Raw genomic sequence first — 27,360 nt, 5'->3', positions numbered from 1 at the left:
GATACTTTCTTGGATGTTCAAAGCTTCGTCAGGAAGCTGACACTAAAAAGGCATTTTTTACTCAAAGGTGAAAACACCCCTTCCATCACTACTGCTGAGAATACCCCATTTCTCCATGTGGCAGTCAAACCTAAATCCAGGTTCTATCCAACACAAAGTAAAGGGCATTTTTTAAAAACGTTTTGTGATTTGGTGTTGTCAGATCTCAAAGAAACCATTAATCAAAAAAGGAAAACTAAATACAACCTATCCTTTTGTGAAAGGGAAGCCCTGTCAACCTTAAAAAATAATAGTACTATAGTCATTAGAGCAGCCGACAAAGGGGGTGGAATTGTAATCCAAAACCGTACTGACTACCTAAAAGAGGCCCATCGGATTCTGTCAGACCCGATCTACTATAGAATTGCAGATAGAGTGGAATATGACCAGGCTATTGTTGCCTATAATATGCTCATCCACAAAGCAATTGAAAGTAACATCTTGAATCCCACTGAAAAGAGATTCCTGCAAATTAAAAATCCAATAATGGCATTTTTTTATCATCTACCCAAGATTCACAAAGACATCCAAAACCCCCCAGGTAGACCTATAATTGCGGGTATTGACTCTTTGACTTCCAATCTTGCTAACTATATAGATCTATTCCTGCAACCATATGTGGTAAGATTAAATAGCCACATTAGGGACTCTGCTCATCTCATAGAGAATATCAGTGATATTGTATGGAAAGATTCTTACGTGTTTGTAACCATAGATGTGGCCTCTTTATATTCAAATATACAGCATCATCTTGGCTTGTTCTGTATTTCCCTATTTCTGGAGAATGATGCTAATATTCCACTTATACAAAAAAGTTTCATTCTGGAAGGCATGAATTTTATTCTTCACAATAATTTTTTCACTTTTAATAATGTAATATACCATCAGCGACTCGGAACGGCCATGGGGTCGAAGGCTGCATGCTCCTATGCAAATTTGTTCATGGGTATTTTTGAAATGATTTTTATCACGGGTAGCCGGCACAAAGGGGGCATTGTCCTTTATAAAAGGTTCATAGACGACCTGTTCATTATCTGGGACAGCAGCTATTCTGACATCACAATTCTCCTTGATGACCTTAACAGCAACGATTGGGGTCTCAATTTCACTTCATCAGTATGCCATGATAGCATACACTTTTTAGATTTGGTCATTTTCCACCAGGACCACAAGATTTTCACCAAAACCCATTTCAAAAAGGTTGATGCCAACAGCTACATAGACTACAATAGTGAACATTACAATAAATGGCTGCAGAATATCCCTCTAAACCAGTACAAAAGAATCAGGAGGAACTGTACTCAGGACAATGATTTTAATGATCAGGTGGTTATATTGAAACAACGTTTTGAGGAAAAAGGATACCCCAAACCCCTTATCCGGAGGGCTTTTAAAGAATCCTGCAAACTAAAGCAAATAGACCTCATTAAGACCCGTTCAAGTTTGCCCCCCATTGAGCAAAGAAATGATAAAAGTACTCTCACCAATAATTATGTTGGAAAAAAGGCCAAGCAGGATTTCAGCCTGAACCTTATCACTACCTTCAGTAGTGATAATAGGTCGATTAAAAATATCCTGGCCAAGCATTGGGAGATCCTACGGAATGACCCCATCCTGAGTCCTATACTTCCTCCCTCCCCGGGTGTGACATTCAGACGAGCACCCACTATTAAAAATATATTAGCCCCCAGCAAATTAAGGTCTAAACCCACCTTAAAAAACTCTTTTTCAGCCCCAGTGGGTGTATTTAGATGCGGCTCCAGAAATTGCTTGTGTTGTAAAACCATTCACCATGGGAGAACTTCTTTTTGCGCATCCAATGGGAAGGAATCTTTTAAGATAAAAAATCATTTGACATGCCAATCAAATTTTGTTATCTATCTGGTTGATTGCATATGCGGCAAACAGTATGTGGGCAGAACGAGCCAAGCACTACACAACAGATTAAATTCGCATCGCCACAATATAAAAACGGGCTTCCTTTTACATGGCCTTTCTAAACATTGTGTTATACAGCATAATAAAAATCCTGATTTTAAAGTTACACCAATTGAACAGATTGACCCTGCTGTACACAATAGGGCTGAAACCCTCAGCAGAAAAGAGACTTTCTGGATTTATAAATTAAATACCCTGAAACCATTTGGCCTTAACGAAGTCTCCGATTTATTTTATTAATTTATTAATTCATAATTTATTATTTTACATCCATGTCAATGTGCGGTCCAATACTTTTATGTCTGTTGTTGGTGCTTTTCACTCTATTTAAAATCAGTGTTTTATGGTCTGTTTTAGTCTTTTTATAGCCCTGGCAATGCAAACCGCCCCTAGATATTTGTAATCCAAACCTACGGGTAAGAAATTTTTTTTCATACTTTTATAATTTTAAAAATCGGTCATGGTGCAATTTTGTGAATAGCCACATTTCAATGTAAAAAGGGACAAACATCCTTTCTTATGAGTAAAGGGGACTTTGTCCTCCACAGTGCCTTTGGCAAGCCATTTGTAATTTTTACATTTTTAACATATGTTTATGATTCGTTAGTTTCATTTTTCCAGCGTGTTTTTCGCTTTAATTTTAAAGTATTAATCCATTAATATTCAATACTTTCCCTTTTAAATAAATTCAAAAGATAATAATAATCGGTATTAATGAATCTTCATCTTTATATGTAATATTTTTATTTTTCTTAATATTTCCTAAATATTTATAAACACATCCGGACCTTCCTTTTTCTCCTGACTCCTCTCCTATATAGAAATGCCGGCATTTCCGTCAGCTTCATGTACTCCTCATCCCCGCATGATTTCCACCCCCTTTTTTCTTTTTCTTTATCTTGGTGAAAAAACCCCCCTTTTTTTTTTTTTTTTTGGAGTGTTTTATTTCCATAAGTATTTTACCCCCATTTGGGATCCTTCACTCTTCCCGACAATTGTATCAGTTTAATTATTAGCCACGAACACCCTCCACCTTTGCACAGTGTTTTCACTGGTATATTCACGTTCCACTCTGTGCCACTGAGCACTTTTCCTTGCGGTCTGAACTTTTCTCACCCCGGCAAGATTATATCCCTTCCATGCGCTTGCGCAGTTGATTTTTTCCCACGGTCTGAACTCATTTCACCCCGTCTCCACTGGCACTTGCTCCCTTCTATAGATGCGGTTTCTTTCCATTTCATGTCAGATCTTTTAACATCAGCCCCTTTTTTGTATCAAATTGTTCATTTTGATCCTTCCAAGCAGGAAAGCTTGATGCATCTAATGGATCTAACAAATTGTCACGTTTTGTACTTGCACAATTCTACAGTTTATATATACATGGAAATTCATTACATTTTCACATGTCTTAAGGGCGTTTGCCTTCATCAATTGATCTCTTTGTGCCACTTCATGTCATTCCATCCCCATTTCCACCAATCCAACCAGATACATTTGGAGGAATGGTTTGGTGGTTTAATCCCCATGCATACTAGTTTTTGGCCATAGGTTCGTACCTTTCCATTTTAACCCCCCCTTTTTTTGTAGATCTTAAATTCTATATGTCAAAAATGGACCACGAAAGACTTGTTTTAAAATTTTTAAAAATGTATATTTTTATTTTCATTTGCATGCAGTAATTTGTATTTTACAACTTTTCGTTGTTTTTAATTGTGGTTTTTTTTCTGTATATTCTCCACGTGTCTATGAGTCATTGCCCTGAAGGCAGAGTGGGTGGATGACGTCATGGCTGTCAACGTGGCAGTCTTCATTCTCCTTTATAACACTTGTCTGTTAGACAGCTGCATGATTTCTTTTTTCCCTGAGGAAGGAGACGGTTCCAGTCTCTGAAACGCGTTGGAAATGCTGAAATAAAAAAGAAACTTCTTTATTAATCCTGCACCAGTGGTTTTTCAGCGCGGCTTAAACCCGTTTTCCTATTCATATATGTCACAAAACCTGTGACATTTCAGCGATCTCGCTATTGACATCGCTATGTGTAACGGGGCCTTAATGAAGATAAAAGATCAAGGTTCTGCTAATTGGTATAGGTCCCAGCGGTCGGACCAATCAATATATTATCACTTATCCTGTTTAGAGGTTTGTTTTCACTGGAGAACCCCTGTAAGTGCATCTCTGCCACTGTGTAATAGCCACAGGACAAGGAGGAGTTAATATTCCAAGTATTTAATATCAAATAGGAATAAATAATCTCCTAATTAATATCAAAGAAAAGAAATGACTTCCATGCAGAACATAATCCACTAAATCAAGTCCAATACCACATATAAGGGAGAAATACCGCCACACCATGACTAGACCTCATAATACCAGCATATAGTGACCAAATAATACCACATACAAATACCACCACACTGGGGTCACACCATATAATACCACCACATGGTGACAGAATAATACTACGATAATGATCATGAATAAAAACCACAATACTAATATTACAACCACTATACACAGGAGCTCTGTATATAGTGTATTTTGTACAGGTAATACAAAGATCACCTGTGACATTATACACAGGAGCTCTACATATGGTATATATAGTAATTGTACATGTAATACACTGACTTTATCAGTGATTTCTCTAGGTGAAGTAATTTATCTTCGTTTTTCCTCTTCTTCTGAAGTAGACTGCTATAACGTCTTCCAGCCAGTACTCATCTCTGTAGAAAATAACACATAGGGCAAGTTTACACAGTGCGTTTTTCGCGGCGTTTTTGCACGTTTTTCGGGTGCGTTTTTGCTCAGAAAACTGCATGACTTTGCTTCCCCAGCAAAGTCTATGAGTTTTCATTTTTGCTGTCTGCATACAGCGGGTTTTTTTAGCTGCGTTTTTGTGGCGCCCACAAAAAAGCAGCATGTCAATTATTTTTACGTTTTTCACTGCGTTTTCCACCCATTGGGTTCAATGAGATGTTCAAAAACGCAATAAAAAACACAAATTGCAAATATAGCTGCGTTTTAGTGCGTTTTTATGACTAAAAACGCAGCTATAAACGCAAGGGGTGGGTAGTAAAGTGACATGTACAGGAAGAGGATTCCTTCTGTCAGTAAACACAAAAGTGTGAATCCTCCCGGTACCGCCACCGCTGCTTCCATCTCCCGTAGGGCGGCATGTCTGCTCCTGTGCGGCGCCATGTCCGGGCAGGAGATGGAAGCAGCTGCGAAATCAAAAGTGAACAGTAGAAAAAAATAGTCATACTCACCTGTCTGCAGACTCCTGGTGCCATGTCCGCTCCCAGCTCCTCTCCCAGTACCGGCACCCCCGCTGCGGCTGTGTGCAGACTCCCTGGCAGCACGTCCGATGGATGCAGGCGGTCACATGATGCGGCACCTGACGCATCAGCTGATCGTAAGTCTCACGGTGATGCCGGCTTTTTACCGCCCGGCCGGCTTAAACGATCAGCTGATGCCGTCAGGAGACCACTTCACTGGTCACCGGCAGTTCCTGGTGCGATCGGACAGGAGTCAGCACGGACGTGTGTATTTTTTTTTGTGTATTTTTTTTTTTTTTTTTTTTGCACCGATGCAAAAAGCCATTTATACAATCAGCTGAGGTGTCATGTGATTCAGGTCCTTGAACCTGACACATCATCTGATCGGTATGCCTTCCAGCAAACCGATCAGATGATATTGGATCCGGATTGGACGGCGCGGGACCCTTGACCCACGATTACTGCGGAGGGGGGTTCTTTATTTCAATAAAGATGGAGTCACTAATTGTGTTGTGTTTTATTTCTAATAAAAATATTTTCCTATGTGTTGTGTTTTGTTTTATCTTTACTAGAAATTCATGGTGGCCATGTCTAATATTGGCGTGACACCATGAATTTCGGGCTTAGCGCCAGCTGATAATATACAGCTAGCACTAACCCCATCATTACCCAGCGAGCCACCCGTCACCAGGGCAGCTGGAAAAGTTGGATACAGTGCCAGAAGATGGCGCTTCTATGAAAGTGCCATTTTCTGGGGTGGCTGCAGACTGCAATTTGCAGTGGGGCAGCTACAGCCACAAAATTTTGCACACTCACACTTCTGGACCCCGAGAGCGTCATAGGCTATGTTTTGAGGGGAAATTTTAACCCCGCGCTTTACAGTTCTTCACCAAAAAACCTACCTCCATTAAAGTGAATGGAGCTGGGAGCTACAGTGCAGCCAGAACTTCAGAAGAATGCGCAGCCACGCCCATAAATGGAATGTTGGCGTGTCACAATGCAGCCAGGGAAAGAGGCAGACACAGACAGGGTAAGAAACAGACATAGACAGGGTAAGAGACAGACACAAAGACAGACACAGACAAAGAGACAGACTGAAAGGGAAAGAGACAGACAGGGAAAGAGAGGTAAAGAGAGAGACAGGTAAAGAGACAGACACAGGGAAACAGACAGACAGGGAAAGAGAAGGAAAGAGACAGACAGGGTAAGAGACAGACAAAGACAAGTAAAGAGACAGACAAAGAGAGACACCGGGAAAGAGACAGAGGGAAAGAGACAGACAGGGAAAGAGAGGGAAAGTGACAGATAGGGAAAGTGACAGAGATAGATAGACAGACAGGGAAAGAGATAGATAGACAGACAGGGAAAGAGATTGAGACAGACGGAGAAAGAGACAGAGACAGTCACAGACAGACAGGGAAAGAGACAGACAGACAAAGAAAGACAGAGAGATATATACGGAGGGGGAAACAGACATTATAATTACATTTATATCTATTTGTTTTGTGGTTTTTGTGTACAGAATAAATTTTTGTTAATACATTCTATTTTGTTAACAGCAGTTATTAACCCGGGCGAAGCCGGGTAGTACAGCTAGTTTGGAAAAAAAGACAAAAAAAATTCACCCTCTTTCACCACTTTATTAAAATCCCCAAACACCCCTCCAGGTCCTACGACGCATCCAGCTCTGCTACATCGGAAGCTGACAGGAGCGGCGGTAGAGCATGACCGCTCTTTGTCAGCTCCACGCAACTGAAGTGAGTCGCGCTGTCAGCGATGACATCACTCAGGTTACGCGCGGCCACCACTGGATCCTCCAACTGTCTCAGGTGGAGGACTACAGCTGTGGCGCGGGTAACCTGAGTGATGGCACCGCTGATCGCGCGGCTCACTTCAGTCACTCAGGTGACCCGCAGGCGGCCATAGGTGGAGTCCTCCAAGTGTGACAGCAAGTTGCTCGAGTGACTGAAGTGATCAGCAGTGCCGTCACTCCGGTGATTTGCAGTGATCGGGCGGAGCACTCCAGCTGGCCGTGGGTAACTTGCGTGACGGCACAGCTGATCGCGCGGCTCACTTCAGTCACTCAGGGGATTTGCGGTCACCGGTGAGTCCTTCACCGGTGATCGTAAATTAGGCCACGGCACACAGACAGAGCCACGCGATGACAATGAAGTCAGGTGAAGTTCATCCAAGTTCATTTTGATCGCGCGGCTCTGTCTAGCAGCCAGCTAGACAGACAGTGCGTTCCCACTCGGCTCTATGGGGATGTAGCAGAGCCGAGGGAGAACGCACTGTCAAAAATGCATCCATTCTGCATTCAAAATGCATTCAAAATGCATCCAAAATGCAGCATTTTGGATGCGTTTTGAAACACACATGCAGTGACAAAACGCCGCAGAATATTTGTCACGGCAGAACTCAACGTGTGCACATACCGTAATCCTGATTCCCGACATCGCAGTGAACTGTATCGGCGGCAACAAAACGGCAACACTGTTCAATACTGTAGTCGCAGGAGATTCTGGGGCTCCTGGCAAGATGTTTGGGGCCGGATATATGACCCTAGCGATGCTCCTGTCAACAGTCTCCCTCTATGTTCGGCTTGGAGACCCATGGAGGATCAGGACCAACCAGGGCATCGACCGGTGTCCCGGTGGACCAAACCGGTGCTAACCTACAGATACCATCCGTGTGCTGTCCTTTGTTAACATTGTCCATTGTTTGCAATGGGTAGGGGAAGATTTGCAATTTTTTTCCTGTATATGAGAAAATCACTAATAAAACATTTATGGCAAAACATTGTGGGCAGTATGAATTAGAGCCTGGCTGCCTGATTGGAGCCATGTATATTTTTCTCTGAAACACTTCGGCATTTCAGGGAAAATTTACTTTAAATATAAAGTCAGGGACCACAGCTGGATACTAGACCAGTCTGCCGCTACCTCCACTCTGGCTATCCCAGCACTGCCAGAAGTGATTGACAGGTTTTTTGTAATAGCAAGAGACCCATCAATCAACCTACAGCAGTGTCTGGAGAAGCTTAACGGGGCAGCATCGGGATACACTGGCGGACATAAACCAGAAAGGGCCCCTGTGCATGAACAATATCTGGGCACTTTGCAGCCCAAGAGCTCATCATAATGCACAATTCCCCCTGCTATTTGGAGGTAGAAATGGGCCCAATTCCCTCTTGAACATCTGTGTGTAGAGATGAGTGGATGTATAAAGTAGTTCAGAGAGTGCAGCAGGACTTTTGTAAAAGTTCGGTTTCGGACTGGATTTGACCTGAACCCCAGTGGAAATCACTAATTGGGCAATTTGGGTCTCTGCCCACATGCAGCCAGCCAGACAGACATAAACAGATCCCTTCTGTGGGTGGGGTTTTTCCACTTTTTTTTTTTTGGTGCACACTACATCCGATCATGCTGTTCTTACCCCCAGTGCGAGCTGATCAAACACTGTAAGCGTTTCGCACTTGGCTGAGCAGTGAGCACCGAGCGTACTTGAGCACAGCGATGCTTTCGTGAGGGGTTTGCATATGTAAGCTCCCGATCTCCGAACTCAAACTCTGTTTTTATTGTAAAGTCTGTTTGGTACGAACACCAAACCTCAGGTTCGCTCATCTCTTCCTGTGGGTCCGCAGAGGTTGCACCAGTGACTAGTCCACTCTCCCGGGATGGTCGGGTCACTTTTTAAGGTCCACAGCCTGCTTTTCAGAGCAATGTTCTCTCTGAAATACTTTCCTCTCTAAAATACATACATGACTGTGACGCACCCATGGGGTCTCTGGGATTACTCGTCACCGGGCCGGTGACGGTTTCTGTTTTCTCAGTGGCCTGGTCTGGTTCCGTGACTCAGTAGGTGTCAATAAAGATGAAGGGGTTGGGGATGATGGAAGTAGTTGTCTCGTGACGCCACCTGAGTTGTGCGGCTATGACGGGAGCCACCGCTGCGCATGGTCTCTCTCTGCTGGGGCGGATGGTAACGTAGCTCAGATGTTGCAGCTCTGCACAGGCAGAGAGCTAGGCCCCAGGGAGGATGTTGAGAGTAATTGTCCTCCTCAGTGTGGGAAGTGCGGGGTGCGGGGTGCGGGAAGGAACAGACGACACAGCGGTTGCAGTTTAACGTGTTTACTCACTGAGTTGCTCCTGCCGTTGGACTGCCAGACTCCGCTGTGATGGGCTCCAGATAATCCCGGATAGTTCGGGGGCTGGTACCAGTGGGATACTTCTCCCTGCTTTCTGTTGTGTGAGTCCCTGCAACTTGAAGCTACACAGGAACCCGAGTCCTTGGGGTTGTTATGTTTCCCGTCCCATATAGCAGGAAGTGCAAGTCTGTTGATGGGCCGCCCTATGGTCATGGCTCCTGGATCTATATGCTGCTTTGCCCCGGGCGCTGTTGTGGGCCAGAGGACTTGAAATCCTCCGCCCGGCGGATTCTACTCTCAGGCCTTGAAGTGCCCACCAGCCTAGGGCTCCGCACCCTGAGGTGTGCGCCGGTCCTGAGGGAGCTATTCTCTCCCCTCAGCGATTGTATTCTCCTCAGTCCCCCTTGGTTCCCCGGTGGTTTCTCCATTTTCTGTGTGTGTCTGTGGCTCCTACTCCCCTGATTAGTCGCCCCGCCCACTCGAGCCCTAGAGCTAGTGGGTAGAAGGCCCCAGACGATATGGTGACCATATTAAATGACCCTACCCTAGCCCTGTCCCGGTGAGAGGGCAACTGGCTTATGTATGGTTGTGGATGTTGTGGATGTTGTGAACCGGCACCGACCTCCTCCTTACCTGGGATGAGTACCGCACCTCTGGTGAGATGCAGTACCCTGTGGCGACTGAAGCCTCAGGGGCGCCACAACACCAATCGTGCATTTAAACTCTGATTCATGTTGTCCGCGGTTTGAGGAGCATGAAACATGTGACAGGTTCCCTTTAAATTCAGTGATTTGAGCTTTCCACTACTACAAGTTAAAAGTATATGCCTTGAAGAACTTTGAGCTTTGATGAATGGCTTAATTACTTTATAGACCTGTTTGTTTGAAGGCAGTGCTTCTTCTGGTGTTGATAACCTATGAGCTAGGAACACTTGATAAACTAGTAGCACTTGTTTTGCTGCATTTGTTTTGTGTTGTGTCGGCTGGATTAGTATGGGCATCATGTCCCAGGTTTAATGTAAGCACAAAGTTCATATAAGCAGTTATAATTGTCCTAATCCAAGGTTGTGATGAGATATTTGATTTGTGATTACAACTACCGTATGTAGATTTTTTTGTAGTGTTTCTTGGTGACGGCTCTGTACAGTGTTATTTACCTGCATGTTATGCCAACAAAACATACCACACAGAGCATTACCCTGTAAGAGGGTGTAAGGCTCTGTCGCACCAGATCTGCAAATCTACTGTGCGTAAAATGTAATGTTTGAAGTTCATGTTATGGTGTAATGTGTTCATACAGCTACCGTGTTTTCCCTAAAATAAGACCTCCCACAAAAATAAGCCCTAGCAAGGATTTTAAGCATTTTTGGAGCAAGGCTTAAATATAAGCCCTCCCCTGAAAATAAGCCCTAGTCGCGGTTCAATAATGAAATGTCCGTGCAGCTTAAAGATACTGCAGGACACTTCATTATAGAAAGCAGACACCCCGCAATCACAATGACCAGACGCTGAGCGGCAGGACCTGTAACGATTGCACCCCCGGACACATCACACAAAGAAATCACACATCACACACACAATCACACATCACATCACACACACAATTACCTTTCAGATCGCTCACAGACACTCACAACATCCAGCGATACCGATCCTGAGAAGCCGTGCGATGGAGCGCAAGGACCAGGGACACGTGACTTCCTCCCATCCCTGCGGCCGGGTATATGCTAGAATGTACGAGCTCCTGACAGGTATAACCTAACGGACGCACTCTGTACCGCTGGATGGATGGAGTGTGTGTGTGTAATATCTGGTGTGTGTGTGTGTATGAGTGTCTGTGTTATGAGTATGTGGGTGTGTCCGTCCAGCAGCAGGAGGCAGCGTGCAGCATACTTGCTGGCAACAGCTGCCGAAGATCACAGGGAGGACTTCGGTGTCACTCAGCCGTCCGGTGTCTGGTAAGTATGAGTCCCCTGGGAAGGGGGGGGGGGTCTGTTTTTTTGGGGTGGGTAAACTTACCCCCAACCGTGTTTCTGCAAGAATAAGACCTCCTTCAAAAATAAGCCCTAGCGCTTTTTAAGGGCAAAAAAAAGTATAACACAGTGTCTTATTTTTGGAAAAACACAGTATTAGGTGGCCACAGTGTGTAAGCTGCTTCCTTGGTACTCCTGGGCTAGAGGGAGTTAATGAAGGGGAGGGGCTTAGTCAGAGAAAAATAGTTTGGAAGACCGGAAGTGACAGGACGGTCCCTGAGGGAGAGGAGCAGACTGCGTCTGTGAGATATGGTGGAGGGAAAACCCCAATAACTTTAATTTGGCGTGACCTTCTGGGTCAAATCCGGGTGCTAGACATTCAGTGTGGTCATGGTGGTGGCCATTCCCTGGTGGATACCTATTGAATCCCCTCAATCAGCGGAAGGTCAGTGGGTTCTTGAAAGAAGAGTAGGTCCTGACTGACCTGAAAAACTATTGATTCTGCCACAAAGAATGAAGCTGAAGGAAAGGATGAGGAGCTTAGGAACCCTAATGGAAGCCTGAGTACCAGGAAAGCAGTCGGCCGGCAAAATGTAAGAATTTTCAGTTACTAATGGTAGCTGGTTACTAATGGTTACCCCTTCGGGGAACAAGAATGGTCCCGCCTCAGGCAAGACAAAAAACTGTTTTTGAAGTCGACAACCAGGGAAACGATTGCTGCACTCCTATTTCCCTCCTTCCTACAGCAAAGGCCAGACAGATGTTGATGGTAGGGAACTCTATAATTAGGTGGACAAACAGGGTCATCTGTCGCTGAGACCGTGAATGGCGAACAGTGTGTTTGCCAGGTGCTCGGGTTCGGCATATTGCGGATCGGATAGACAGATTGCTGGGTGGGGCTGGGGAAAACCCAGTGGTCATAGTGCACTTAGGTACTAATGACAAAGTTAGAGGCAGATGGAAGGTCCTTAAAAATGATTACAGGAAACTAGGAGAGAAGCTGAAGTCCAGGACCTCCAAGGTGGTGTTTTCAGAAATACTACGGGTGCCACGAGCGTCACTAGAAAGACAGTGACAAAGACAGCTTATGGAGATAAATACATGGCTTAGAAATTGGTGCAGGTAGGAAGGGTTCGGGTTCATGGAGAACTCGGCCAACTTCTCAGTCGGCTACAGGCTCTACGGTAGGGATGGGCTGCACCTCAATGGGGAGCGTGCAGCTGTGCTAGGGGAAAAAATGGTCAGACGCATGGATGAGCTTTTAAACTATGATCTAGGGGGAGAGAGGGTAGTGGATCAACAAAGGGGATAGATAGAGCAGAGAGAGACAGTGAGACTGTAAGAGTCAATGAAGGATTAGGGGGAGCTGGGACATGCAAGGAACGTAGGGAGGCTAGGAGTAAGGAATGCGTTAATAGTATTAAATGTCTACTAGCAAATGCAAGAAGTCTTGCAAACAAAATGACCTGCGGTCACATCCGTCATCTGGACTGTGAGTAAGGCTATGGCTTTACATGCGAGGAGCAAACCAGACACAAAGTTTGTTAACCAGGGGTCAGTGAGAGAGGGACCAGCCCTGATGTGGGGTGACCGCATCCTGTTGGTTAAGGGTGATGGGCCCCTGGAGTGAATTATGGTGGTTTGCGCCTGACCAGAAGACAACGTGGTATCTGGGGTTGATAGCGGCCAGTTTCAGCAGCCATCCCTGGTGTTGATGGCCCACCCTGAAAACGATATAAATCTAGTATCGCTGTATTCACACCGACCCACAGAATAAATCTGTCCAAACCAAACTTCAAACAAACTATGCTCTCTGTTCCTTCCTATTAGCTTTTATAAAAATTAAAACCTTGGGCATAAACAACATTTCAGTGGTAAAAATATAATTATTCTATCTTCACAACCAAATGGTATAAAATGCTGTGAGACATGTGGTGTCAACATATTCACTGCACCCTGATATGAGTTAATTGAGGGACATAGTTTGTAAAGTGGGGTCACTTATGAGGGGCTCTACTTTTCTGACATGTCAGGGGCTCTGCCAATGCAACATGGCACCATAAAATCATTCCAGCAATATCAGAGCTCCTTCCTGAGCTTACCACTGTGCCTTGGGTCTCTTTCACACATGAGTTTCTCCAGTACATGTGACATCCTTTTTCACATGTACCGGAGACACGGACATGCGTAAACCCATCACATTCAATGGGTTTGCGCACACGTCCTTATTTTCACACCGACCATGTATCCGTGTGCTCCACACGGCAACATGTCCATTTTTCTCTGGCAGTACGGATGTCACACAGACCGCACACTGATGGGATCCATGTGACATCAGTGTGACACATACCGGAGAAAACACAGGGGACATAAAAATAAAGAATTGTTATACTTACCTGTCTTCGGTGCTACTGTCTCCAGCATGGCTGTTGCTTCCGGGCTCACTCATTATGCTCATTGCATATTCACTGCACTCACCGTGAACCTGGAAGTAACAGCAGTGCGGAAGACAGCCACGCCAGAGACAGGTAAGTATATCAGCTCATGCTGTCCGTGTGCTATCTGGATGTCACATAGATAGCACAGGGACAGCACATGTAAAACACACACATGGACAAATGCACACACAGTGCTTTACACGGACATGTTAAAGAGGCCTTAGAAGAATTTTGTGATTGCATCTAGGGTATTGGCACATAATGGACTTTGCTTCAAAAGTAGTTTTTAACCACGTATAAGGTATTAGCATACTCAGGACAAATTGTGTAATTTATTCTAACATTAATTTTCTCCTATTACCCTTTTGAAAATTAAAAACTTGGGAACAAAATAAAATTATATTGGAAAAAAATGGGAATTTTTCATTTACTCAGCCCAATGTTCTTTCACACTTCTGTGAATGACCTGTGGGTAAAAATGCTCAGTACACCCCTAGATGAATTCCTTGAGGGGTGTAGTTTAAAAAATGAGCTCACTTGTGATGGTTTCTGCCGTTTTGGTATGTCAGGCGCTCTTTAAAAGTGACATAGCGTCCACAATCTATATCAGCCAAAATGGTGCTCGAAAATTAAAATAGTACTCCTTTCCTTCCAAGCCCTGCAGTGTGCCCAAAAAGTAGTTTTCCATCATAGTTGAGGTATCTGTGTACAGTACTCAGGAGAAACTGTGCAGTAAATTGTATGGTCCATTTTCTGATTTTTCCTGATACCCTTGTAAAAATAAATTTTGGGCTAAAGCAACATTTTTGTGTAAAAATTTATTTTTTTTCATTTTCATGGTCAACAATTTTAAATTCTATAAAGGCCATGTGGGTTCAAGGTACTCACCCCACTTCTAAAACTCCATGAGTCGTGTAGTTTCCAACATTGGGTTACTTGTGGGGGTTTCCACAGCACATTAGGGGCTCTGCAAAAGTGACATGGTGTTCGCTATCTGTTCCAGACAATTTTGCACTATAAAAGTTAAATGGCGCTCCTTCCATTCGGAGCCCTGCTTTGCGCCCAAACAGTGGTTTTTCACCACATATGGGGTATTGGTGTACTCAGGAGAAATTGTATAGTCCATTTTATCTTGTTACGCTTGTGAAAAATGCAAAATCTTGGGTTAAAGCAATATTTTTGTGGCAAAAAGTAACATTTTAATTGTTTCCTTCCACATTGCTTCCTGTGAGGCACCTAAAGGATTAAAAAACTCCTTTAGTGTAAATTTGAACATTTTGAGGGGTGCATATTTGAAAATATTGTCACTTTTTTGGTATTTTCTGTCACATAGGCAAGTCAAAGTCACTTCAAATGTGACTTCTTCCCTACAAAAATTGGTTTTGTAAATTTTGTTGCTAAAATGAGAAATTGCTGACAAAATTTTAACCCTTCTAAACAAAACAAAAAAATAAACTTGTTTCCAAAAATGGGGCTTATATAAAGTAGACATGTGGGAAATGTTATTTATTAATTATTTTGTGTGGTGTAACTATCTGGTTTAAGGCCATAAAAATTCACAGTTTGAAAATTGCGAAATTTTACAATTTTTTGTAACATTTTTTATATTTTCATAAACTAATTCAAATCATATCGTCCTAAATGTACCATTAATATGAAATACAACATGTTACGGAAAAAAAACCACTCTCAGAATCACTGGGATCTGTTGAAGTGATCCAGAGTTATTACCACATAAAGTGAAGTGACACTGGTCAGAAATGTAAAATTTGGCCTGGTCATGAAGGTGAAAACAAAAATTTCCCCATCCTTCATGACCAGAAGGCCACAGTAAGGGGTACTTTGCACACTACGACATTGCAAGCCGATGCTGCGATGCCGAGCGCGATAGTCCCCGCCCCCGTCGCAGCTGCAATATCATGGTGATAGCTGCCGTAGCAAACATTATCGCTACGGCAGCTTCACATGCACTCACCTGCCCTGCGACGTCGCTCTGGCCGGTGAACCGCCTCCTTATTAAGGGGGCGGGTCGTGCGGAGTCATAGCGACGTCACACGGCAGGCGGCCAATAGAAGCGGAGGGGCGGAGATGAGCGGGACGTAAACATCCCGCCCACCTCCTTCCTTCCGCATAGCCGGCCGGGACGTAGGTAGGAGATGTTCCTTGCTCCTGCGGCTTCACACACAGTGATGTGTGCTGCCGCAGGAATGAGGAGCAACATCATAACATCGGTCTTTCCCAATTCATGGAAATGACCTACGCTACACCGATGATACGATTACGACACTTTTGCGCTCGTTAATTGTATCAAAAAGGATTTACACACTACGATGTCGACAGCGACGCCGGATGTGCGTCACTTTCGATTTGACCCCACCGACATCGCACCTGCGATGTCGTAGTGTGCAAGTGCCCCTTAAGGGTTAGGGATTTATGGCTTCCCATTGTCGACGTTTAGGGAGAGCTGGTTGAGCTCCAAACATCCACCTGGGCTGCCACCCCAGAGGAACAAGGAGCTCAGTCTAGATCGGCCATCCTCCCAAAGGAGGAGAGTAAAGCCTGCTTTACACGGTACGACCGATTGTGCGATTTCACAATCGATCGTACCCGCCCCCGTCCTTTTTGCGTCACGGGCAAATCGCTGCCCGTGTCGCACAAAGTTAGTAAACCCCGTCACACATACTTACCTCTCGTGCGACCTCGCTGTGGGCGGCGAACGTCCACTTCCTGGAGTGGGAGGGACGTTCGGCGTCACAGCGACGTCACACGGGCGCCGGCCAATAGAAGCGGAGGGGCGGAGATGAGCGGGACGTAAACATCCCGCCCACCTCCTTCCTTCCACATAGAGACGGCGGCGGCCGCGGGAGGCAGATGAGCTGCTCATCGTTCCCGTGGTGTCACACGGAGCGACGTGTGCTACCACGGAAACGATGGTCAACTAAAGTAAACGATATTATGGAACCTAACGAGCAGTACCCGACTCACGATTTGTGAGCGATACTGCGTCGCTAGGAGGTGTCACACAGGCCGGCATCGCCAGCGATGCCGGATGTGCGTCACAAAAACCGTGACCCCGACGATCTATCGCACGATAGATTGCCTGGTGTAAAGCAGCCTTAAGTCCCTTGCAGGGGGAGCAGAGCCTGATGGCAGCACACTCACCCAAGAATTTTATTACATCACTTACAAACTAAATAATATTATTTTGCATGAAAATATCGCAGCACGTGGTAATTAAAAAGGGAATTTGACCAGGTTTTTACTATCTGATCTGAAAGCAGCAAAATGTATAAACAGAGACTCTTGATTCCAGAGGTGTCACTAACTGGACTGTTTGCTGTAATTTTGATAAAAATCACTGTTTATCAGCTGGCCATTACCACTAGACAACTAATAAACCTGCTGTCGTGTAGTCCTCCACATTCAGGAGCTCCATATTACCCTGCCCAAACCATGGATTGACAGCCTTCTGCCTATGCACAGTGTATACAGAAAACTGCCAGTGGTGTGGTCGGAGTTATACATAGCTCAGCATTCAGAGAACTGGTAGATCTGCAGCAGGGGAAAAAAACAGCTTTTAACCTATTCACGACACATGACGCATTGGGTACATCACAGATCGTGTGAGGTTAATCCCCGCCGCCTGCCGTGGCCAGTCCGCAGCAATCTGCGCACATGTCTGCTGATTTCCCCCTGCACCCCTTCATCTGGGGGTCTTACCCCAGACCACTGCCTCTATTATAGTCAACTATATGCCTATGTGGACTTAAAAGAATAATGCTGCTTCCAGGTATCAGCTATGTTGGCAGAGGCCCCTTCCCTTTTGGTCACACGGGCGTGATGTCAGCAGAGGTTCCTCTGTCCACTGGGATTTAGACGTTACCATTAACTTACCCAGCGCCATCGGAAGTCACGTGACGTAATCACGTGACCTCTGGTGGTTGCTATGGTAGCACAGGGTCATGTAATGACTCCTGTAGCTATTATGAGTCACTTTCTCTCACTGCTGGCAGACTGCTGTGTGTGAGAGTAAAGGCTCTGTCACACACAGATATAAATCTTTGGCAGATCTGTGGTTGCAGTGAAATCATGGACATATTGTTCCATTTATACACAGCCACAAACCTGGCACTGATTGTCCACAATTTCACTGCAACCACAGATCTGCCGCAGATTTATCTCTGTGTGTGACAGGGCCTTAAAGGGCACTTTACACGCTGCAATATCACTATCGATATCGCTAGCGAGCGTACCCGCCCCCGTCGGTTGTGCGTCACGGGCAAATCGCTGCCCGTGGCGCACAACATCGCTTACACCCGTCACACAGACTTACATTCTCTGCGACGTCGCTGTGGCTGGCGAACCGCCTCCTTTCTAAGGGGGCGGATCGTGTGGCGTCACAGCGATGTCACACGGCAGCCGTCCAATAGAAGCGGAGGGGCAGAGATGAGCGGGCTGAATATCCCGCCCACCTCCTTCCTTCCTAATTGCCGGTGGACGCAGGTAAGGAGATGTTCGTCGTTCCTGCGGTGTCACACATAGCGATGTGTGATGCCGCAGGAACAACGAACAACCAGCGGCATGCACCACCAACGATATTATGAAAAGGAGCGACGTGTCAACGATCAATGATTTTTGACGTTTTTGCGATTGTTGATTGTCGCTCCTAGGTGTCACACGCTGCAATGTCACTAACGACACCGGATGTGGGTCACAAACACCGTGACCCCAACGATATATCGTTAGCGATGTCGCAGTGTGTAAAGCACCCTTAAGGCCAGTGTCACACTTGCGATTGCCTCGCGTGTATCTCGCGCGAGTCTCGCTGTGCATCACCCGTCACGGACTCACACTCTCCTCACAGGAGCGGGTTGGCTGCATAGAGATGCATGCAACTGACCCACTCCTGTGAGCAGAGTGTGAGTCCTTGACGAGTGATGCACCGCGAGATACACGCGAGGCAATCACAAGTGTGACACTGGCCTAAAGCAGTTTTGTCCAGATCTCAGCTGTGTAGCTGTGATCTGGAGAAATGGAAGAGCGATCAGACAGTTGATCCTTATCGCCCCCTAGGGGTACTAGTAAAATTAAAAAAAAAATAAAAAGTTAAAAATAAAAAAAACTAAAAGTTCAAATCACCCCCCGTTCGGCAAATTGAAAATTAAAAGGTTAAACAAATTAAAAAATGTAAAAAAAAAAAATACACACATTCGGTATTGCCGCGTTCAGAAATGCCCGATCTATCAAATTATAAAATTAATTAATCTGGTATACGGCGTAGCGGCAAAAAAATTCCAACCACCAAAATTACGTTTTTTGGTCGCCACATATTTTGCGCAAAATGCAATACCAGGTGATCAAAATGCATCTGCGCAAAAATGGTAATGTTAAAAACGTCAGCTCGAGACGCAAAAAATAAGCCATCACTGAGCCATAGATCCCAAAAAATAAGAACGCTACGGGTTTCGGAAAAAAGCGCAAAAAGTGCGCCACTTTGTTTGGACAAACTTGTGAATTTTTTTAACCTCTTAGATAAAAGTAAACCTATACGTGTTTGGCGTCTACGAACTAGTACTGACCTGAGCATCACACCCACACATCAGTTTTACTATATAGTGAACATGGTGAATAAAATATCCCAAAAACTATTGTATAATCACACTTTTTTTGCAGTTTTTCCACACTTGAAATTGTTTTGCTGTTTTCCAGTAGGAAATTGTTTTGCTGTTTTCCAGTAAAAATTAAGGTTTTATTTAAAAGTACAAAAACAAACGCAAAAAACAAGCCCTTATATGGCAAGATTGACAAAAAAAATAAAAAAGTTATGACTCTCGGAAGAAGGGGAACAAAAAACCCCCGGGGATGAAGGGGTTAATAAAATAGTAGAAATCAGTAAAATTATACGTTTCTGAAATTTTCTGCTGTTTTCAGATGATGTAGCAAAAACATGGAGACAGATTCCTTTTAATCACCTTATTAAACATTTATGTACTTATTACTACGTGCAATAAGAGTGATTACCTTACAAATAAAAAATACATAACTAACCTGCTTCACAGAAGCGAAAAAAACCTTAGAGATGCTGATTCTATATTCAACCATATCAAGATGTAGACAGATACACATGAGGTTCAGGGGTATGTTTCAGTTAGAATTGCGGTAAATCACAAAAACTGGTCCAATGGAAATATGGTCTACTCATAGCAATAAGATCGTGAATTTGTAGGATCATATACAGCTCCTTCTTCTGCCTAGTGAGCACATGTAGGAACAGAGCCTGACTTCCAGAACCTAGAAATCACCAGGCTAACATCAGCAATAAAATTTAGGCTTTCTTAGGGCTCGTGCGCACGTTGCGTAATTTCATGCAGTTACGCTGCGTTTAGCACAGCAGCATAAATGCATGCGTCCTGCGTTCCCTGCACAATCTATGTAGATTGTGCATGATACGTGCGCATGTTGCTTTTTTGCATGCAGCGATTTGGATGCTAAAATTTTGACCTAAATCCGTGCGTTCAAAAATGCAGTATGTCAATTAATTTGTGCGCTTTGGATGCGGCTCCCACTCTGTCTATGGGAGAGGCAGCATCCATAGCGCATGAAATCGGCATGTAATCTGCTGAATTACTGCACCATTACGCAGTGTTTCTGCAGTGATTTGAAGCGCACATTGGCTGTCAAATTGCTGCAGAAATTTCAGCATTTACGTGCGAACAAGCCCTAACTATGTGGATAGTAATATGAAAAATGTTTCAAATAAAAATTGTATTCAAACAATATTTTATTTTTCTCATAGCATATTCCCTTCCCAAGACTAGATCCAATTTATTGGACACAAAGTTGGTTCTCCTATCTTCAGTGTACAAGAAATAGTATGGAGAAAAGAAGGTTTTTTTTTCTGATGTCCACCTGTTAATCCTTTGTCTTGTTTCTACACTGCAGTGCCTCAATGTAACACAGTTACTCCTGAACTTTGGGCTTGGCTGGGTCTCCGAGATCACACCTCAGCAGTTTACCTTACTGTGCCCAGCTCTGCTCTACCAGATTGACAGTCGAGTGTGCATTCATCACAGTGACCACTTGTCCCCTGAAACCACAGGCTCCCAGCAGTCACTGATAAAAGGTTTGTATATAAAGACTACAGAGTTTACTTTATAATTGCTGATAGGTATCGCTGGTTTATAAATGACTGACACTGGTGCCATCTTTTTAAATGACGAGACTGATAAAATATATACACACATTGTATATAAATGTGTGTGTGACATAATTATTGAACTTGTCATCAATTTTGTAAAGTAAATATATTTCTAAAGTTGCCATTGATATGAATTTCTTACCAGAGTTCAGTGACAACCTATCCAATTCACAAAAGCAGAGGAATCAAACCATAGATGTCCATAAATTAAGTTATATGTAATAATGAGAAATGACACATGGATAAAGTATTGAACACATGAAGAAAATGAAGTGCAAAAAAACATGGAAAGTCATCACCCTAGCTGACATCTATCGGTAATTAGAAAGCAATCCTGCTGCTTGGTGAAAAATATTAGCAGCTGGTTCAACTCATGGCCTATAAAAAGGTGTCCCATTATCAAAGTGCCACACAAGAAACGTCTCTTGATGGGTAAAATCAGTGAGCTGTCTCAAGACCTTCGTAACCTTATTGTTGCAAAAGACTGATGGCGTTGGTTACAGAAGAATTTGTAAACTACTAAAAGCTCCAGTGAGCACTGTTGGGAGCATAATCCAGAAGTGGAAATAACATCATATCACCATAAACCGGCCACCACCAGGTGTTCTCTGCAAGATTTCAGACAGAGGAGGGAAAAGATATAATAAAAGAGGTGTCCAAGATCCAAGAACCACCTGTGGAGTGAACAGAAAAACCTGAAATCAGCAGGTACAATTGTTTCAAAGAATACAATAAGTAATTCACTTAATCTTCATGGTCTGTATGCACGCTCACCAAGCAAGACTCCATTGCTGAACATAAAGCATGTTTAAGAGTGATTAAAGCTTGCTCAACAATATGTAGACAAGCTTGTGAAATACTGGAAGAGTCTGGTTAGATGAGACCAAAATTGAACTCCCTGGATGTCATAATACACACCATGTTTGGAGACCAAGAGTCACTGCTTATCACCCCCAAAACACCATATCATCAAAGAAGTTTGGAGGGGGGAACATTATTTAGGTGGAGCTATTTTTCATCATGTGGCACTGGCAAACTTCATATATTTGAAGGTAGGATGAATGGACAAATGCACCAAGACATTCCTGATAGAAATCTGCTGCCATCTACCAGGATGATGAAGATGAAACGAGTTTCGTCATTTCAGTAAGACAAAGATCCCAAACACTCTGCCAAGGAAACTTTCAATTGGTTTCAGAGAAAAAAAGAAAGCTTTAGGAATGGTCCAGCCCATCACCTGACCTGAATCCAATGGAAAATTTATGGAAGGAACTAAAGCTCAGAGTTGATAAAAGGAGTACCCAAAACCTTCACAATATGAAGAGTTTGTGTAGAAAAATGGGCCAATATTGCACCTGAGCAATGCGTGCGACTAGTTTCTCCATACAGGAGGCATCTTGCAGCTGTCATCACCCACAAAGGCTTTTGTATGAAGTATGGGATATACTTCAGTAAGTGTGTTCAGTACTTTTTCCCTGTGTCATTTCTCATTATTACACATAACTTAATTTCTGGACATCTGTAGTTTGATTTCTTTGTGTGGATTAGATGGGTTGTTACTGATATCTGGTGAGAAATTCATGTCAATAGCACCTTTGGAAATATATCTGCTTAGAAAATTGCAGACGTGTTTAATACTTATTTCATTCGTTGTACATATATAAAGAGCACAGACACACCCATTTTTTACACATTATAATGTCTCTTAAAAGGGAATGTACCATAAAAAAAATGATCTATAACTATTGACATGAGGTTTTTTGTTAAATGCATGTTAAATACATTTTTGGTATTTTTTTTCATATTGTAATCTGTAAGAAAGAAATCTTGCAGGTTTCACAATGTCTAGTGGGGCTATTTTAGACTCATACTTTTCTGTTATTTCAGAAAATCCATATGAACACTAGCAATAATGGACTGGAAATAACACATGAAAATACATAAATGATCTCTAAAAGGCATAAAGTTATAGATTACATATTTGCTTTGTATTTTAGTAAAAAAAAATTCATCTTTTACATTTTTAAATTAATAAAAAAGGAAAATGGGTCAATGCAAAAGTTTGGGCATCCTACATGGTTAGTACCTAGTTGCACCCCCTTTGGCAAGTATCACCGCTTGCAAATGCTTTTTGTAGCCATTGAAGAGTCTTTGAATTCTTGTTTGAGGAATTTTCATTCATTCTTCCTTGGAAATGTCTTCCAGTTCTGTGAGATTCCTGGCTCGTCTTGCATGCACTGCTCTTTAAAGGTCTAACTACAAATTTTCAATGATGTTCAAATCAGGGGACTATGAGGGCCATTGTAAAAGCTTCAGCTTGTGCCTTTTGAGGTGATCTATTGTGGATTTTGACGTGTGTTTAGGATCATTATCCATCTGTAGATGCCATCCTCTTTTCATATTCAGCTTTTTGCAGATGTGTTATGTTTGCATCAAGATTTGTTGAAATTTCATTTTATCCATTCTTCCCTGTACCTGTGAAATGTTCCATGTGCTATTGGGTGCAACACAATTCTAAAGCATGATTGATCCACCCCCATACTGAATGGTTGGCGATATGTTCTTTTCCTGAAATTCTGTGCCCTTTTTTCTCAACACATAACTTTGCTCGTTGTGGCCAAAGAGTTAAAGCCCCGTCACACACAGAGGTAAATCTTTGGCAGATCAGTGGTTGCAGTGAAATCATGGACATATTATTCCATTTGTACACAGCCACAAACCTGGCACTGATTGTCCACAATTTAACTGCAAGCACAGATCTGCCACAGATTTATCTCTGTGTGTGACAGGGCCTTTAGATTTTAACCTCATCGGTCGACAGGTCTTGTTTCCAAAATTTCTTGTGTAGATGTTGTGTTGCATATTTCTGATGCTGAATTGTATGGTGTGGATGCAGTAGAGGTTTTCTTCTGATGACTCTTAAGCGGGATTTACACACTGCAATCTCGCTAGCGAGATCGCAAGCGATGGTACCCGCCCCCGTCGGTTGAGCGACACGGGCATATCGCTGCCCGTGTCGCACAACATCACTTACCTCCGTCACACGGACTTACCTGCCCTGCGATGTCGCTCTGGCAGGTGACCAGCCTCCTTCCTAAGAGGGCGGGCCATGCGGCGTCACAGCGAAGTCACACGGCACGCGGCCAATAGAAGTGGAGGGGCGGAGATGAGCGGGACGTAAACATCCAGCCCACCTCCTTCCTTCCGCATAGCCGGAGGAGGCAGGTAAGGAGATGTTCCTCGCTCCTGCGGTGTCACACATAGCGATGTGTGCTGCCGCAGGAACAAGGAATAACATCGCTAATGAGAGGTAAACGATTTTTTGTTTTAGGACGACCTCTCCGCGGCAAACGATTTTTGCCACTTTTGCAATCGTTTTTAGGTCGCACATAACTGTTTCACGCTACGATATCGTTAATGACGCCGGATGTGCGTCACAAACAACGTGACCCCGACGATAAAACATTAACGATATCCTAGCGTGTAAAGCCCGCTTTACATGAAGGCCATATTTGTGCAGGGGTCTTTGAACAGTTGAACAATGTACCACAACTTCAGGGTCTGCTGAAGGAGTTTTTCAATCAAGCAGTGGTTCTGATTTGGGGCTCTAGCAATCCTACGAGCAGCTCTCACAGAAATTTGAAAAGAGGATGGGTTTTATAAATGGATAATGATCCTAAACACGTCAAAATCTACAATGGACTACCCCAAAAAGCGCAAGATAAATATTTTACAATGGCACTCATCGACCCCTGATCTGAACAATATTGAAAATCTAAAAAACAGGAGGACAAAGTTTAATGCTGAAGAGAATAAAATTATTGAAAATTGCAACAAAGTGCAATCGTACATAAAGAGTAAGATCAGGAGGAAGGATATGGCTTTACAAGAAAAGGTCCCAGATTGTCCCGCAGAGTACATATAACAATTCCATGAGTACCATTAAGGCCATGTGCGCACGTCTGCTTTCTGCGTGACAAAACTTCCGCAGCGTTTTTTTTTCCAATTTAAGATTTTATTAATTTTCCAGGAAATACAAAATTAGAACATACATCCATACTATTGCAAATGAAACAGATCAGAAGTTAATGCTAAACCAAGCCTTCGCCGGCTTCGCAACATTCTATGGATGGTATAAATGGAACATAGATAATCACTAGAAAAAAACAAAACAATAAAACGATAAATCAAGGAGAAGATATTAAAACAAGAGGAAGTCACAGAGTCTAGAAAAATAGGGGTAGTGCAGAGAAGGGAGAGAATAGAAAGCAGAGTGAGGCGACCGGGACTGATGCAATGTCCGATGAGCTGAAAATTATCAAAAGTGCGGTGTGAACTATCTGGAAAAGAAAAGGCCAGAGTGCCCCCCGTCCGGAGGTTAAAGTAGTTCAAGAAGTGTTTTACTAGACAAGAAGGAGTCCCATTGGAACCACTTGGAGGCCGTTTCCACCGCCTGCCCTCGAGATTGGGCCATCACCATTTCCATGCGGTGAATAACAGTTACCTCTGTTATCCACTCATCTACCGTCGGGGGGTTAGGATCTTTCCACCGCCGAGGAATCACGGTCTTGGCGGCCTGGAGAAGGTGGCCTAGGATCGATTTCTTAAAAACCTTTTCTGATACGTCAAAGATATACAGTAAAACTGCCTCCGGGCGACTGGGGATCACAATTCCCGTGGCCCCCCGTATGGCTGCCAGTACCTTGCTCCAAAAGACCGACAGGCTCAGGCAGTGCCACCAGATGTGGGACATGGTGCCTCCCGAGGCTCCACATCGCCAGCAAGAGTCAGGTATTTCGGGGCACCACGCGTGTAGAGACGCCGGAACCCTGTACCACCTGGAAAGTATTTTATAGCTAGTTTCCTGCATCCTAGTGGCAATCACGGACCTGTGGGTCAGGCGATAACAACGTTCCCATTGGCTCCCGGTAATCGGTTGGTTGAGCTCTAACTCCCAAGCTTTACAGAAGCGAGGAGGCGACGCCTCTACTGTACTCGTCAGAAGCTTGTACACCCTTGATATAGCATGGCGCGTATTAGAGGAACCTGTGCATAGATTTTCAAAAGGGGTTTGGGGTGAGAGGTGAGTCATGATAGTATCTTGGGAAGTCAAGAAGTGCTTGAGTTGGGCATATTCAAAATGAAAACGTAGTTTAAAATTACAACTCTCTACTATCTCCTGAAGTGGGATAATGGACCCCCTCGGAATCACTCGATTTAGCCTCAAGGGGTTCAATTTCGTGCTTCCTAGAAAATTGTTGGAAGATGCCCCCGGCAGAAACTCCGGGTTGTCCGTCAGTGGCATAAGGGGCCCTTTAGGTTGGATCAGGAGATTACGTGACGGCCCAGAATGCACCGTTTTTAGAGTCTGCTTGGTGCTATAAGACATCTCAATTTTATGTTTGGTGAGGAGTGGCCAGGTCCACGGCAGGGTCGGAATTGATAAGGGGCATATTTCTTGTGCCAGGCTAACCCACAGTTTAGAGCTAGAATTATGTAGAAGATCCAAAACCCTGGCATGAGCTGCCGCCAAGTAGTATCGCCTACAATCGGGCAGCCCCGTTCCTCCTGCACCTTTGGTCCTAGTCAAGACGCCACTTCCAATACGAGGGCGTCTTCCAGACCAGACAAATCTACCGAACATGCGCTGCATCTTGGCCCAATAGGTTGCCGGTACATAGACCGGGGCCGTCTGCAGCAAATACAGCAATCTCGGGAGGGCCGTCATCCTGAGTGCACTGATCCTGCCAAACCATGAAAGAGTGCCCCCATGCCACCGAGTCAGATCCCCCTCGAGCCGTGACAGAAAACTCTGATAGTTTAATTGAAAGAGTCTGGATAGGTCAGATGGAATCTTGATGCCTAAGTATCCGATGCTACCATGGGGTGGCCATCTAAAGGGGAAGTTTGGTTTTATAACATTTACAGTCGATTGGGGCAAGGAGATATTTAGGGCCTCTGATTTATCAAAATTAATTTTAAAATTGGACCACTTACTAAACCGGTTTAGTTCCATCATTAAGGACGGGAGGGATGTGGTGGGGCTACTTAAATATACCAGAAGATCGACGGCGAAAGCAGCGCATTTATGCTCCCGATTGGCAATCCTAATTCCCCGTATGTCTGGGTTAGCCCGGATGGCTGACAACAAGTGTTCCATGACTAATACATATAGTAACGGTGACAAGGGGCAACCCTGTCGTGTCCCGTTTCGGATGGAGAAGGGTTTCGTCAGAGTGCCATTAATCCTAAGGAGAGCAGTCGGGGAGTGATATAACGCCATAATTTTAGACGAGAAAACTGGCCCCAGGCCTATATGGTCTAGGGTCTGTGATAACGACTGCCAGGAGACT

The 27,360-nt window shown here is 44.0% G+C and overlaps 1 protein-coding gene across 4 annotated transcripts in view; it reads left to right on the top strand.

The window, feature by feature from the left end:
• The window catches only part of SLC39A5 (solute carrier family 39 member 5), a 147,754-nt gene that overhangs the window by 76,174 nt on the left and 44,220 nt on the right, over positions 1-27,360 (top strand). For all 4 annotated transcript variants that reach the window (XM_075334418.1, XM_075334419.1, XM_075334421.1 and 1 more), the window contains exon 5: positions 20,752-20,932. In XM_075334418.1, the coding sequence (XP_075190533.1) occupies positions 20,752-20,932 (181 nt within the window). The remainder of the gene's footprint in view (positions 1-20,751; positions 20,933-27,360) is intronic.

Source organism: Anomaloglossus baeobatrachus, chromosome 2 (genome assembly GCF_048569485.1).
Source record: "Anomaloglossus baeobatrachus isolate aAnoBae1 chromosome 2, aAnoBae1.hap1, whole genome shotgun sequence".
Taxonomy (NCBI): Eukaryota; Metazoa; Chordata; class Amphibia; order Anura; family Aromobatidae; genus Anomaloglossus; species Anomaloglossus baeobatrachus.
Note: the sequence above shows the minus strand (reverse complement) of the source record. Positions and strands in the feature narration are given on the sequence as shown.